The 13,678-nt window shown below is 31.4% G+C and overlaps 1 protein-coding gene across 2 annotated transcripts in view; it reads left to right on the forward strand.

Annotated features, from left to right (window-relative positions):
* Positions 1-493: 493 nt before the first annotated feature.
* The window catches only part of Uck (Uridine-cytidine kinase), a 109,007-nt gene continuing 95,822 nt past the window's right edge, over positions 494-13,678 (forward strand). For both annotated transcript variants that reach the window (XM_075371607.1, XM_075371608.1), the window contains exons 1-2: positions 494-785; positions 5,454-5,613. In XM_075371607.1, coding sequence (XP_075227722.1) covers positions 690-785; positions 5,454-5,613 — 256 coding nt within the window. In that variant the 5' untranslated portion in view covers positions 494-689. The remainder of the gene's footprint in view (positions 786-5,453; positions 5,614-13,678) is intronic.

Here is a 13,678-nt window from a genome sequence, read left to right on the forward strand (position 1 = left end):
ACCTGGCATTCAATGAATGTAATTCCTTGTTACAAAAGTAAATAAGTAATTGACGTAAACAAACATTGTAAAGTAATATACAATATATTACTAATATTTAATCATAAACATGGGCGAGGGGTTAATAACAGTTATTTTAAGAATGTAAAGTAATCGATACCAACCGCTTCGGAGGTCGATAGTTATTTTTAGAAAATTTAAATATTAAAAGTACTTACAATTAAAATTTATTTTTTAGTTTACATAAAAGATACCCAATTATAATAATATTCATTTATTGGTTAAGTTTCTGTCATTTACTTCTGGCACGCTTTGTATACAAACTGTATTATTTTCGAAACTATTATTTTTAGTTTTTTTTAAATTAAAAAAAAATATATCAGATGAACAACAATTTTAGAACAACCCAAAATTAAAATTCGCTTTTCTTAATTTTCTCTTTTATAAATTCAGCTGTGTAAAATTTGTTGGTACCATTGTTTTAGCAGAAAACATTGCAACTAGTAGGTCACAATAATAGCTTGTTTACAAGATAGACATTTTGTATTAGGCTATTATTTATGGATAGATAGTACATATCTAGTTAGATATTAATATAAACACTAATTTCTTAGCAAGAGAACGCTGTATTAAGTGTTGTGATATATTTTATTTTGAAAGTATATTGAATAACTGACATCATACCTTTAATGGCTGCCAATAAAATGTGTAACGGAAAAATAAAATCCAATGAAGTAAAAACACCTTTTTTAATTGGTGTTGCTGGAGGAACGGCAAGTGGAAAGGTAGATTTTATCTTAGTTTAATTATTGATCATAATAAATCTCGATAATTCCTTATTTTTTACTTAATTCATGGATTTTGAGTACGGATTGGTATTGACTATTTTAGCTTTAATTTTGTTGTCCATTTTCTGTGATAATGATGGGATTTGTTAATCAATATAAGTGCTTATTTTTTGGATTATCCCATTTTTTAGCATTTAAGGCTAATGTTTTCCGACCGATCCAGGTCAAGTTTTTACATTTTGAAGTCTGCATAATTGTTTTTGTATGATTTTTTCACTATTTTTTTAATGACCCTTGAATTACTGGTGTTGAATTGTGTCTTTCATTGGTATTAAAATTTACATTCGCTTATTTTTGTGTGTATGTCTATATATTTCTTTAACATTCTAGATGGGATTGTGGACAAGATATTTGTGGGTCTCATATTGTGTAAATTCCCTTATCGTTATTCGTTGCGCTAGATCCAAGGAAATTGTGTAATGTTAGAAAAAACAAAAAGTTCTGCCTAATTAAATACTGTGTTGGATGTCACATTTCTCAAATTAAGATTTAAGAGGAAGAAGGAAGTTCTTTTAGTGGACTGTGCCAACCTGAACCCTCTGTTTTATTTGTTCCTCCCTTTGCTGTGAAAAGTGTAGCAGTGGATTACTAGAAACTTATTTTTTTCCAACCTAATGTTTTAAGAATTGCACTTTTTTTAGTATATTAAAGCTATGGTGAAATTTTGATAATAGAAAAAAATCATTTGGCCTTAGAGCGTGACGTAATTAAATGTTAGTAGACCTATATTGGTAAAATTTTCATCTGCTGTTACTTTATCATCCTAGTTATTTAACAGCAATTTTTTTGTGCCTTCTTTTCAGTATATAATATTTGTAGTATTTATATAACTTTTTACTTATTGTAAAACCTTAGAAGCAGTTGTGCTCTCTGTGGTTGGTTTAATTTTCATCCTACTACTGTAAATAAGCTTTATTGTTTACAGCTCTATGTCCAGTTTTTAGAAAAGTATGAACATTAACATGCCATATCTAAGACATTGTTTCTGAATGTCATTGTGCATTTTTCTGAATGATGTAATTATTTTTATAGTGATTTTTATGATGAAATTTTTAGATGTATTGATTACACATGATGTAATTTGTTGATTGATTGGAAATAATGTTAAATGGTGTAAGCATGCTTGTGAATTTTTTATATAAAGTGTTTACAATTTTTGATTAAATTATTACATCTATTGTTTGCCTTGTTATGCAACTATTTTTATATAACTTAACTATCCTGTGCAATTCTAGCTGTAAATGTTTCATGTTGTTTTCATCTTTCATCATAAAGTAAAAAATTTTTATTATCCCATGATCACTTTAATAATATATAATCACTTCATTAAATAAAATTGAGTTTGTATTATTGTCTATCATTGAATGATTGGGATGAAATTTGTTATTTCACTTTCAACACATCAGTAATATTTTAACAATTAATCTGCTGGTTTACTGAGCGAGTACAAGACAAGAAATAAAACTTCAATGGCCATGTGTGAAAAAAGAAAGTAAAACAAATGAGATTGTGGTTCCATATAATGAGTGTAGAAAACAAACTTTTGTAGAAAATGTTTGCTAGAGTTCAGCAGACATATTAACTTAATGGTTGAGAGTTGGCAACTGAATATGGTTAACAGTTTAAATAATATTTGGCACAGTTCAAAAGTAAGGGCTGATTTGTTATAAATAGCGATTGATCACACTGATTGGTTTGCACATTTGCATTAACTTAGGTGGTGTGTTGGGCTTGCAACCGCCACATTGCAATCAGTTCATTGTTGTTTGCCTTTGCAAGACAGTGTGTAAAAATGAGTGTGTCAGTTGTGAAGTTTGATCAGTGGTTAGATTTCTAAACGCAAGAGGACATAATACTGCTGATTCACCATCAGCTGTGTGAAACATATGGGCTTACCGCAATGAGTGAAGGAAAAGTAAGACAATGGTGTCATGAATTTAAGGAAAGCTGTTCTAATGTTAATGATGAACAGAGAAGTGGCAGGCCTACTAACCAGACTGGAAGATCTCATTGAATATGCAAATGCAAAACTGAAAGAAAATCATCACTTTATGATTAACAATCTTTCTGTAGAATGTCCAGAAGTTTTTAAAGGCAAAATTGTTGAGAATCGCAACTGCCATTCAAGGGTATTGTAAACTGTCTGCGCGATGGGTGTCAATAATGTTGACAAGTGTTCACAAAGATCACAGAAATGAGATTTGCGTATGATTTTCTTGACCAATTTAACTATGAGGGATACAATTTTTTTTCGAAATTTATCACTGGTGATGAAATCTGGATTTCATACATAAATTCTGAGATGAAACAAGAATTCTTGCAGTGGTGTCGTTCCAGTTCACCTAAATGGAAAAAAGTGAAAGAAGGCCAGCTTTGAAGTTAGATCATGCAACTAACTGTATTCTGGGACCAAAACGGTGTGCTTTTGATTGATTTCATGGAACCTGGAACATCTATCATATCAGTAGTCTACTGTGAAACATTTTCTAAACCACATTGTGCTATTGAAAACTAGCGACAGGAATTGTTCATAACATATCCACACATAGCTGCTTGTATAACAGAAACAATTAAAAAATTTGGTTGAGAAATTTTTGATTATCTCGTATTTAGACCTGATCTCGCATCCGGTGACTACCATCTCTTGCACCTCAAAAACTGGCTTGCGTCTCAACAATTGGAGGAAAATGTAGAGTTTAAAATTTCTGTGCAAAAGTGGCTACAATCCCAGATGGAAATTTTATGCAATGGGTTTGAAGAAGCTTGTTTCACAATATCAAAAATTTTTGGAATGAAATGGTGATTATGTAGAAAAATAAAGTAGTTGTATAAGTGTTTTAAACCATTAATAAATTTTTCATTTTGGTACCAAACCGCCCTTACTTTTGAACTACGTCTCTTACTAAAAGTTAGACTAATGATGTAGTTTGACTGGTCAGATAAATTAAACATAATACATATTAGGAACCCATTAAGTTAATGAAACTTGACTGAAATATTTTCAACAAAGTTGCATTAATCAATCATTTTATGAAACCAATTTCTTTTGTTTTACTTTCTTTTTTACACATGTCCAATGAAGTTTATATCTTATCTTTTACTCAGAACTACTATATGACTTATTTAAAATTACTAGAATTACTCTATTACTTTATTATATGGTGATGGTATGCTGCCAAGTTTATATTTTGGAGTTGGAATTTTTCAATAATGTTTGCAACAGTGCCTGTATACCACTTAACAGCTGGTATCTATGTTTTGTAAACCATACAGCAGTTGTGGGGTTAATTTCACCCTAAGTGTAACTGTTTAATAGAATTAGGAGACAATAATCATTTCTATTACACCCACATAATATATATTTTCCTATAAAATAAGTTTCATAAATTATTGCCCATGTGTTTTGTTTGTACCAATGTCAAAAGTCTGGAAATCAATTTGAATTAGCCTTAAAAAAAAATATGTTTATATATATATATATATATATATATATATATATATATATATTTGTTAAATATGTATAATGACTTAGGCTTGAATTTATCCAATCATTACATTAAATGAAGAGTCAAGTTTTTAGACGGTTTCATATATATTCAGGGTCATTTTATATATATATATTTTTTTGTTGCTGAATAAATAATGCTCTGTAAGAGATGACTATATGTTTTCCACAACTGTAATTTGGAAAAAGAATGTGAATTTATTATGGTATTTAACTTATTAAATTTAAGTAAACTGTTCCTTAAGATATTTGTTATTAGTTAGAAAAAATTTGTATTTGTAATTTCTATAAGTAGGGGACTGACTGAGTGGTGTTTAATATTGACTGACAAGTGTTTAATATTTCTCAGTGTGCACTATTATCCCAATTTGCATCTGTTTTTATGTAGCTTGTAGAGGATATGTGTAAATGATAATATCTATTTTAATAAAACAGTTAAATTTATTTTAACTAGATAACTGTTTATGAAGTAGAAATTTTACCAATTTTTGCTACCTTTTTTTGAACTGAAATATTTTTATCAGTAGGCCATTCCATCCTGACAAAAAGAAATAGGTTTTTGATATTAAGTTACTTAGTCAAGGTGCACTCAGAAAAGATGGGTCAACAAAAAATTCAAACTGTTTTCCTTTTGTTAAAAACTTTTAATTTATGTTGTCAAGATGAATTTTAGTAAATAATTTATTTGTTGTATGTTTCACAGGAACATTTTTTTTTTTTTAATTTAGATGAAATTTTTTTAATTTATGGATGAATTTTATTTAAGATTTCTGTTGTCAACAATTAAAGTAGAAATTGAAACAGTTTCTTGTAAAATATTTTTTACAATTTTGATACTTCCTTTCCATGTAGACCAAGTAAATAAGATCTGATACTTGAGGAACATTGGCTAGTTATGCTTGTGTAAAACTATTTGTCATTTTACTTTATTAGTTCAGCTTGTGCAAAATTATAACTTGTGTGGCTTTGAACTTCATGTATATTGATTCTATTTTTGGTGATTCCTATGAAGCTTTTTAAATTATGAAAATGAAATAAATTCTATTGTATTTCTGAATTAAGATGAAAAAACTATACCTTTTTTATTTTTTTATTTTTAGTCAACTGTCTGTAAAAGGATTATGGAAAAATTAGGACAAGTTGATGTTGATCATACAGAAAGACAGGTTGTGACAATCAGCCAAGATAGCTTTTATAGAGAATTGACTACTGAAAATGCTGTTAAAGCTTCTAAAGGACAATATAATTTTGATCATCCAGGTATTACAATGTTTGATTATATTAATAGTTTTATTTATTGTTTTTAGTATGGATTTTGAAGATAAATATTTTAATGCTGTTTTTTAAAAATCAACAATTTTAGATGAAGATTTACATCATGCAATTTCTCAGAAGTACTTTTTATAAAGCTTTTTTCTACTGTCTGCAGTTTTTTATTGTATATGATGTTTTTTATTGTGCATATTTTTCTCATTATTGATCAACTGCCTTTTTGTAATTCTCCAGTTAATATTTTAAACCTCAATTTACTATCCTACATCTTCAGTTATTTTACTTTATACATAATTAAAATAGGATGTCTTGTATACACGATCCATCTGTCTAAGTTTGCGTATTTTCTCAACATTCTTTCAAAAAACTTCTGTACTCTCATTTTTGTCTTAAGAAAAAGCTCTTTATTTCATTTTATAATCAACCTAGTAAATTTTTTCAACTATTCTTTGATACTACATTTCAGTGGTCTTTGTTTCATTTCCTTCCTGTTTTAACTGTTGTCCATGTTTCATTACTGTACCTTTCAATATAAATACTTTTTAAGAAGTATGTCTATTTTGAGGTTTTTAGGGGCATCGACTACTTTGGTCATTAGCCCCATCCCACTTCAAAAAAAAATAAAAAAAAGGTTCTTTAATTCATATTTCCATGAAGAAAGTAAGTGTTCAAAATTTCAATCTTCTAATTTAAAATCCAACAAATTACCGCCTAGGCTTTCCTTTCGGCCATCCTTTCTTACGTTTTTCCATTCTGCGAACGGCCTCAACTTCCGACGACAGAGTGTCTGAGGCTTCGGACATGGCATCGTCTTCTCTTTCTGACGCCAATGACGTTCGCCGGCTTACATCAGGTGATGAAAGCTTCAATGGTGCTGTGAGCATCGTTGCAATTGAGTCTAAACTTGCAACCGATGCACTTTCGGCGGCTGATGAACTTGATTCAATGTCTAAGGCTGTGCTTGAGCCGGCTGATACAGATGCTCTCGCCACAGTTGTTCTCTGAGCTTTTGGGGCCTCTGTAGGTACAGTTTTAATATCGTCTGTGCCTGGTGCTTTTTCAATAGTTACTTGCACCTCCATTTTGGTTGACGCAGATTTTTCCTGTACTCTTGTCACAGTATCCTTAGCTATATGACTCGTCGTTGGGGTGATCTTTAGATCTTTGTCGGATAAATCAAGATTTTTCTTCATTACGTCTATTGCTGGAGTTATAATCGAAGATTTTGCCGGTTTTTTAAACTGCGCTGGTACGGGTCTTCTGTCGGCGACGTCAGTCCGGGAATGAGCCTTCTCATGTTTACTTTGTTGTATCTGATGAGTCGACTCGATCTTGGAATCAATGATTCTTTCTATCATTGTCGCGAGACTTGGTGCCATCGTATTAAGCAACTGCTCCACGTTGATTTTAGGTGTGGGGGGAGCAGCAGCTGCTTCTGCGTATGTAGTCGATGGTCTAGGTGTACGTAGGTTTACAATCTTCTTCGCTTCAGGGTAGCTGACTTTTTGAAGCGTTTTAACCTCCTGAATGGCTGTTTCTGATTTGTATACTGGGCAGTTCCTGGATCGACAGTTATGGTGCCCTTTACAATTAATGCAGACTGGAGGGTCTTTACATGGATCACCCTCATGTATCTTCATTCCGCATATACAAATAATCAAGCCGATGGATGCCAGCTCGTACCTTTTCAGGAAGATTTGGCCTATTGAATGTCAAAACATGAGAGGCCGAAGGAAGAATCTCACCATTTCGTCTCATAGAAAGTCTGCGACAATGTGTCACTCCCTGACTAGACATTTCCTGCACTATTTCTTCTTCAGTACAGTTAAGAAGATCACGGCAAACAACAACTCCTCTAGATGAATTAAGTGTACTATGCGGTTGGACAGTAACCGCAAATTCACCGATCTTCTTCAACGCCTGGACTTTCTGGCTTTGCATGTCGTTTATAGCTTCGACATGTAATCCATTAAACGTCTTACGGATTTCCTTGACAGGACCACCAGCACAATTTGTAATCTCTCTAGCAATTAAGAATGGACTTACCTTTTGGAAGTTACCATTCTCTTTTGTAATGACCAAAAATCTTGGTTTGGGAACATTATTTCCAAACAAAGCTTTTCTTAAATCTTTACTGATTTTATCAGCATCTTTTCTAATCTTATCACTCTCCTTACTTTTTTTCCTCTTCGCTTGTGGCGAATCGGCGGTTTCTAAACGAGGGTGTTTACGTGCACCCTCTGCCACGTTAGTTGGTTCAGGAAAATTCATGAACATTGATCCCTTCTGTAGCAAGGCTAGCCGCCGGGGTACACCCCCACTCCAGGGCTACTAACCTTGGAGGTCCGATCCGGTACTCCGGTGGAACCGGCATATGTCCTGGCAGAGAGCGGATGCGCAGTCTCTGCACTGACTCCAGGCTCCTACTCACCGAAGCTTTCAGAGCTCCCATGAACCGACATACATGGGCACCATTGCTACATGCTTGCCATCGCAGGGGGCATGTGGACAACGGAAGGGTCTCCGTTACACCTGCAATAACATTGACCCTGGCCGCCACATCGCCAGCTCTAAGAGTGGTATGAATCCATTTCCAAAATCGTTTGTTATTCCATTTCCTGCAGGTAGCCAAAAATCCAGTCCGTTTAGTGACCTGAAGTTGGAACCAGGTCAAACTTAACAAAGCATAACCGAGGAATTTACTCGGAACCCCGTTAGCCAGCTATATGTGATGTACAAAGGTACAGCTGTTGCCGCCCTGGACGTGGAACATAGATGTTGTGTTCCGGACGTGGGGATTATCTACCTCAGGGCAGTAGTAGTAGTAGTATGTCTTATTAATCTTAGGTATGTGTTTGATACTAGAAGACTTCTTTTTTTTTGTTGAAAGTTCTTGTACCAATCTGCTTTTGATCTTTACCTCACCTTGTCCATTCTGCCTAATTTTATTACAAATAATACAGTAATATTATTTGAATTATTGAAATTTTGAAACGTTGAGATTAAAAGATCAACAGAACAGAAAGGAATAAAAAATAGCATAAAACCATTTAAATGACTAATAATCCAAAATAAAAACAAGAAACAAGTATTTAAATGCTCAAGTTTCGAGTTTATTGTTGTTGGGTTCACAGAGGTGCCAATCCTAGATTTCTTTTACAAATTAAAGAGGTTACAAGTAGCTTTAATTTTATTATGGTTATCACAGTTTTGTTAATATTAACAGTGAACTGATTGAAAAAAATGAATGAAATTAAAAACTATCAGTCAGGTCTTTGTTACGCCCATATATTCTATACTTGAATGGTGAGTTTGGGAGTGGATTGACCATTAATTTGGTTATATGGCTGTTCATATTATAAAAGGATGGTGTTTCAATGATCTTAGCCAATGTTGGAGACAGTATTGTCCACTACTGTTTCGTAAGTGTTAAGCAGGGATAAGCATCTATTTATACGTGAATGAAATTTAGAAAAATAATGGTTTTTGAGTAGTGGTTGTCAAAGTTTCTGTCTACTGCATGTGCATGAGCTTCATAGTTATAATGAGTGTGTTGTAGTTTTCCAAGTCAGTGTATTACATTTTGTGTAGAAATGGTTGTTTTTTATTTTTTATAAATTAGACAACTTGATCCATTGAATTTTGTGTTTTGGAGTTGTCTTTTTAGTGTGGAAAATGACATTTTTTCTTTGTGAATCTTTAACTTAAGTCTTAAAGGTTAAATAAGAAAATAAATATAAAATTCATTAGAGATATAAATCAAAATATGCAAAATATGAAATTCTTGCATTTCTACCTTTTTATTTTGCATTTTGTACTGTTTGTAGAGGCAGTACTACAATATGTAGTCATTGTGATTGCAACCAACATTTTATTTTTAAAATGCATGAAGAAAATGTTAGAATATAAATGGTGCAATAAGGTCCTGTAGTAAAATCAGCATTATTAATATAGGAGTGTCTATAAATTTTGTAGTTAAACATAACCTACCCATTTCCTAAGTGCAGGAAATTCATGCAGGTCCTCCCCTGTTTCATATTATGACTATTGATGTATTATTAATATATCAGTAATGAATTACTGATAACTATTCTAAAGTTGGCATCTCTGGGGGTTCATTTGACAAAGGTAAAAATGATGGTTTGGTCCTGGTTAACTTCAGTTTCTGAACATTAATATCTTGTGGTAAGGTAGGGTAATTTCTATATAAACAGTGAGTTAATATCTATTATTTCTTTAAATTTTAATTAGTTTTATGTACTTATAAGAAATTTGCTTATCTTACCTTTTTAAGTGTTATGTTGCTTGTAGAATCATTGATTATTTTTTTTTACTGATAAGATAATTTTTAATAAATAATTTACTTACATTTAATAATTTACATCTGTTTTAATATTCAAAGTTGTTTTTTAATTAAACTTAATTTATGCAAACATTTAGAATTAAAATATGAATTTATTATTTTTTTTTTATGTTATTCACAAAATATTAATTATTTTTAACTATTAGCTGTTTTAAAATGTGAACATGAATTCATGTATTAGGTATGTTTTGCTTTCTTTATTGTCTTGTTTTATTGTTCTCCTTTGTTTTAATAACTTTCTTTTGAGAATTATATTTTACCGTGCTTATCATTTTTATTCTAATTACTGTACCTCTAATTTAAAATAAAATCTTACCTTTTTTAATTCTTAGTATTTGTTTGGCTGTAATACATATAAATCATCTGAAGTACAAACAGTAGTAGTTAAAATTGTTTTCCCAAAACATAACAAAATTCATTGTTATAGAGCCATTCCCTGTGGTGAAACTGTTACTTCTAGAGCAAAATGTCATCTGTATTTCAGCAGACTTGGAATGCTGATATGCAGTAATTGTTGGGTAAAGTTAACAAAAAACAACTCATATTTGGCAAAAGAAATTGGGCTTTAATGAGAAATAAAACAAATTAACTTACGTTAAATCATAACCTTAAAAACTAAAAAGAAATTATGAAAATAACGTAATTTAATGATATATAAGAATATCAACTGAAATCAGCATATGAACAATGATATTAAATGAGAAAATACATGAATATACATTTTTAATTACACATTTTGACAATATACAATTTTAACAAAGCCTGAAAACAAGAGAACATAAAATACCTTATTTTTAATTATAAATTTAGAAAAACATAACATCAATAAACATAGTATGTCTGAAAAACTATTGCATAGTTTGCAGTAATATTGAAAATTAGGAATGAACAAATGTCATTAACTTAGAAAAATGAATTACAATAATTTCAGTATAAAAAAGAGTTAATTACAATAATCAGATTGAAATAAGTAATAATATGTAAATGGAGTTCATTTTGGTGAATAAGCATTCTTGAAAATATAAAATTGCAAAGTCCTAAAACATAATTGCACATCAGGAATAAATTGTTTTAGGTTAATTTTAGAGCAGTATTATGAACACAGTTCATGAATAGAAATGGATTAATCTCGGCGATTAACAAAATACAAGATTAAATTGTAGAGTTAATAATAACTACAAATTATAACTACAAATTTGAAATTAATAAAGCACGTAAAATAGGTTGCAGCTGAACAATGACACAACCTTATATCGTGACTGTACTTAAGTGAGTAAATGGTTTTGTGAACTACACTTGAAAGTGAAAATGCATAAGGTACGATTAACTGAATGTTCCACAAATTTTTACTGATAAAATAACTGTTTAAACGTAATAAATAATGAAAATTAAACTTGCCTGTAGCACACAAATATTAGTAAACGACAAACTCGTGAATGAAGGTAAATGAATACATACAGTAATTCCTGGGCGTAGTCCGCCGTGGTGTATCAGGAATGCAGGGGTGAGATGTGGTGTAGAGTTAGGCTAATACATAGTATCTCAGATATGTAGCAAACGAATTTAGAGATTCTGCATCAGTGAAAATGTAATCTGTAGTTTGAGAAGATTTGGCGTCGATAGAATTGTCAGTTTGTAGTAATTGAAGCAACATAGACGTAATAGTGAATTTGAAGAATAACTTAACAAAGAAACGAGGCTGGATGAAGTGAAGAAGTGACTGAGTCCATAGGTCTGCTCACCAAGAAAGTCTGTCCTGGACTGCAACTGTACGAAGATAGAGAAAAGACCGAGTCCTGGGTCCGCACACTATGAAAGTCTAATCTGGACTGAAGAAATAATGGCGTGATGAAAAGAGGGGGAAACAAAGAAGGCAATAAACCGATGATAGTGTGTGTGTTGACAACAAGAGCTAGTGTGCTGGTATTGGTAAGACAAAGAAATTAGCATAAACGGGAAGTTTGGGTAAGAAAGAACATATCGAAAATTAATATTATAAGCAGGCAGACCATTAAAAGAGTTACGTAAAACTGATAAAAATGCTGAAATACGAACAAGTAGAGGAAATGACATGGTCGCAGACAAAGAAATGTATATTTCTTGGAACTTGACAACATTAAAATTAAATAACAACAAACAGCTAAAAACTAATGTGGTTAAATAGAAATTGCTTTTATTAAACATTGCGACCACAGCGGATAACATAAAGACAAAAAACATTATTGAAAAGAAAAACAACTTTATACGAAACGGCGTAAACAGTAATACATTTGGCTCTGTAAAGAAGACAAGTAACCATTTTGTTACTTACCCTTGTAACCTGACATAGTATGCTTACTATTCCTGGGGTGACTTGCCATGTAAAATTGCATACAAATGTTCAATTTTTACACTTATAATATAATTATAAATTTATAATGACACTTATACAAGTTGTCATGGTCTTAGCCCTGATAGAAACTTTGGCTACATAGCATTTCAAATATATACTACAGTTTGTCCCCCCCCTTGACTAAATCTTTTTTTCCTGTTTTCTTGTTTGAATCTCTACTGGTAAAAAGTTTTTATTTTAATCTTCATAAAATTATGATTAACTTTTGTTTAAAGATTTTTTTATTCTATATTTTTCCATTTATGAATACAGGGGAAATAACAAAACCGTACGGTTTCTGATAGTTGGATTCTCTAGACTTATAATTGCTATAAGTGCTTAAAAATTTCAAATTGGGTTTTAAAGTTTTCTGAAATCCAGTTTTACTTTGTGTCATGTTCAAAGGATTAAGATAAAACCTATTTCCTTAAATTAATGTGTTTTTATAGTAAAAAAATATGGCTTTTTGTATTTTTTCTTTTATCACAATAGCAATTTGGAATTATACAATTTTTAAATAAATTTTCAGAAATTCAATCTAATTGCACAGTAGAATCCTGTAAACCCACTGAGTGGTTGGTCTGGTGGTGAACTCATAATTGCAAATCAGCTGATTCCAAAGTCGACAGTTCTAAGGTTCAAATCGTAGTAAAGTTACTTTTGTATGGATTTAAATACCAGATCATGGTTATCTGTGTTCTTTGATGGTGGGGTTTCAATTAACCACACATCTCAGGAGTGGTTGACCTGAGACTGTACAAGGCTTCATTTACATTAATACATTATCATTCTCATTCATCCTTTAAAGTAATACCTTATGGTTTTGGAGGCTGAACAGAAAAAAAGAATAGAATTCTGTAATCTACTGGGTTGGTCTAGTGGTGAATTCATCATTGTAGATCAGCTGATATCGAAGTCCAGAGGTCTAAGATTCAAATCCTAGTAACGGCAGTTATTTTTATACTAATTTGAGTACTAGATCATTGAACCAGTTTTGTTTGGTTGTTGGTGGTTTGGTGGTTCAATTAACCACACATCTCAGGAATGTTTGACCTGAGACTAATACACTTAATTTGTATTCATACACATCATACTCATTCATCCTCTGAAGTAGCATTGTTGGGTAAAATTAAAAAAAAAATAAAATGACACACAGCTCGTATTTGCCAAAAGAAATTGGACTTTAATTAGAAAGAAAACAACTAAACTTTTTCTTAAATAATAACCTTAAAACAATTAAATGAACTTACAGAATAAGCGTCACTTAATTCTATACAGAATTTATACAAGGAATATCAGCTGAAATAAACATATCAAAT

This window comes from Lycorma delicatula, chromosome 7, assembly GCF_047948215.1.
Source record: "Lycorma delicatula isolate Av1 chromosome 7, ASM4794821v1, whole genome shotgun sequence".
In the NCBI taxonomy this organism is placed as follows: Eukaryota; Metazoa; Arthropoda; class Insecta; order Hemiptera; family Fulgoridae; genus Lycorma; species Lycorma delicatula.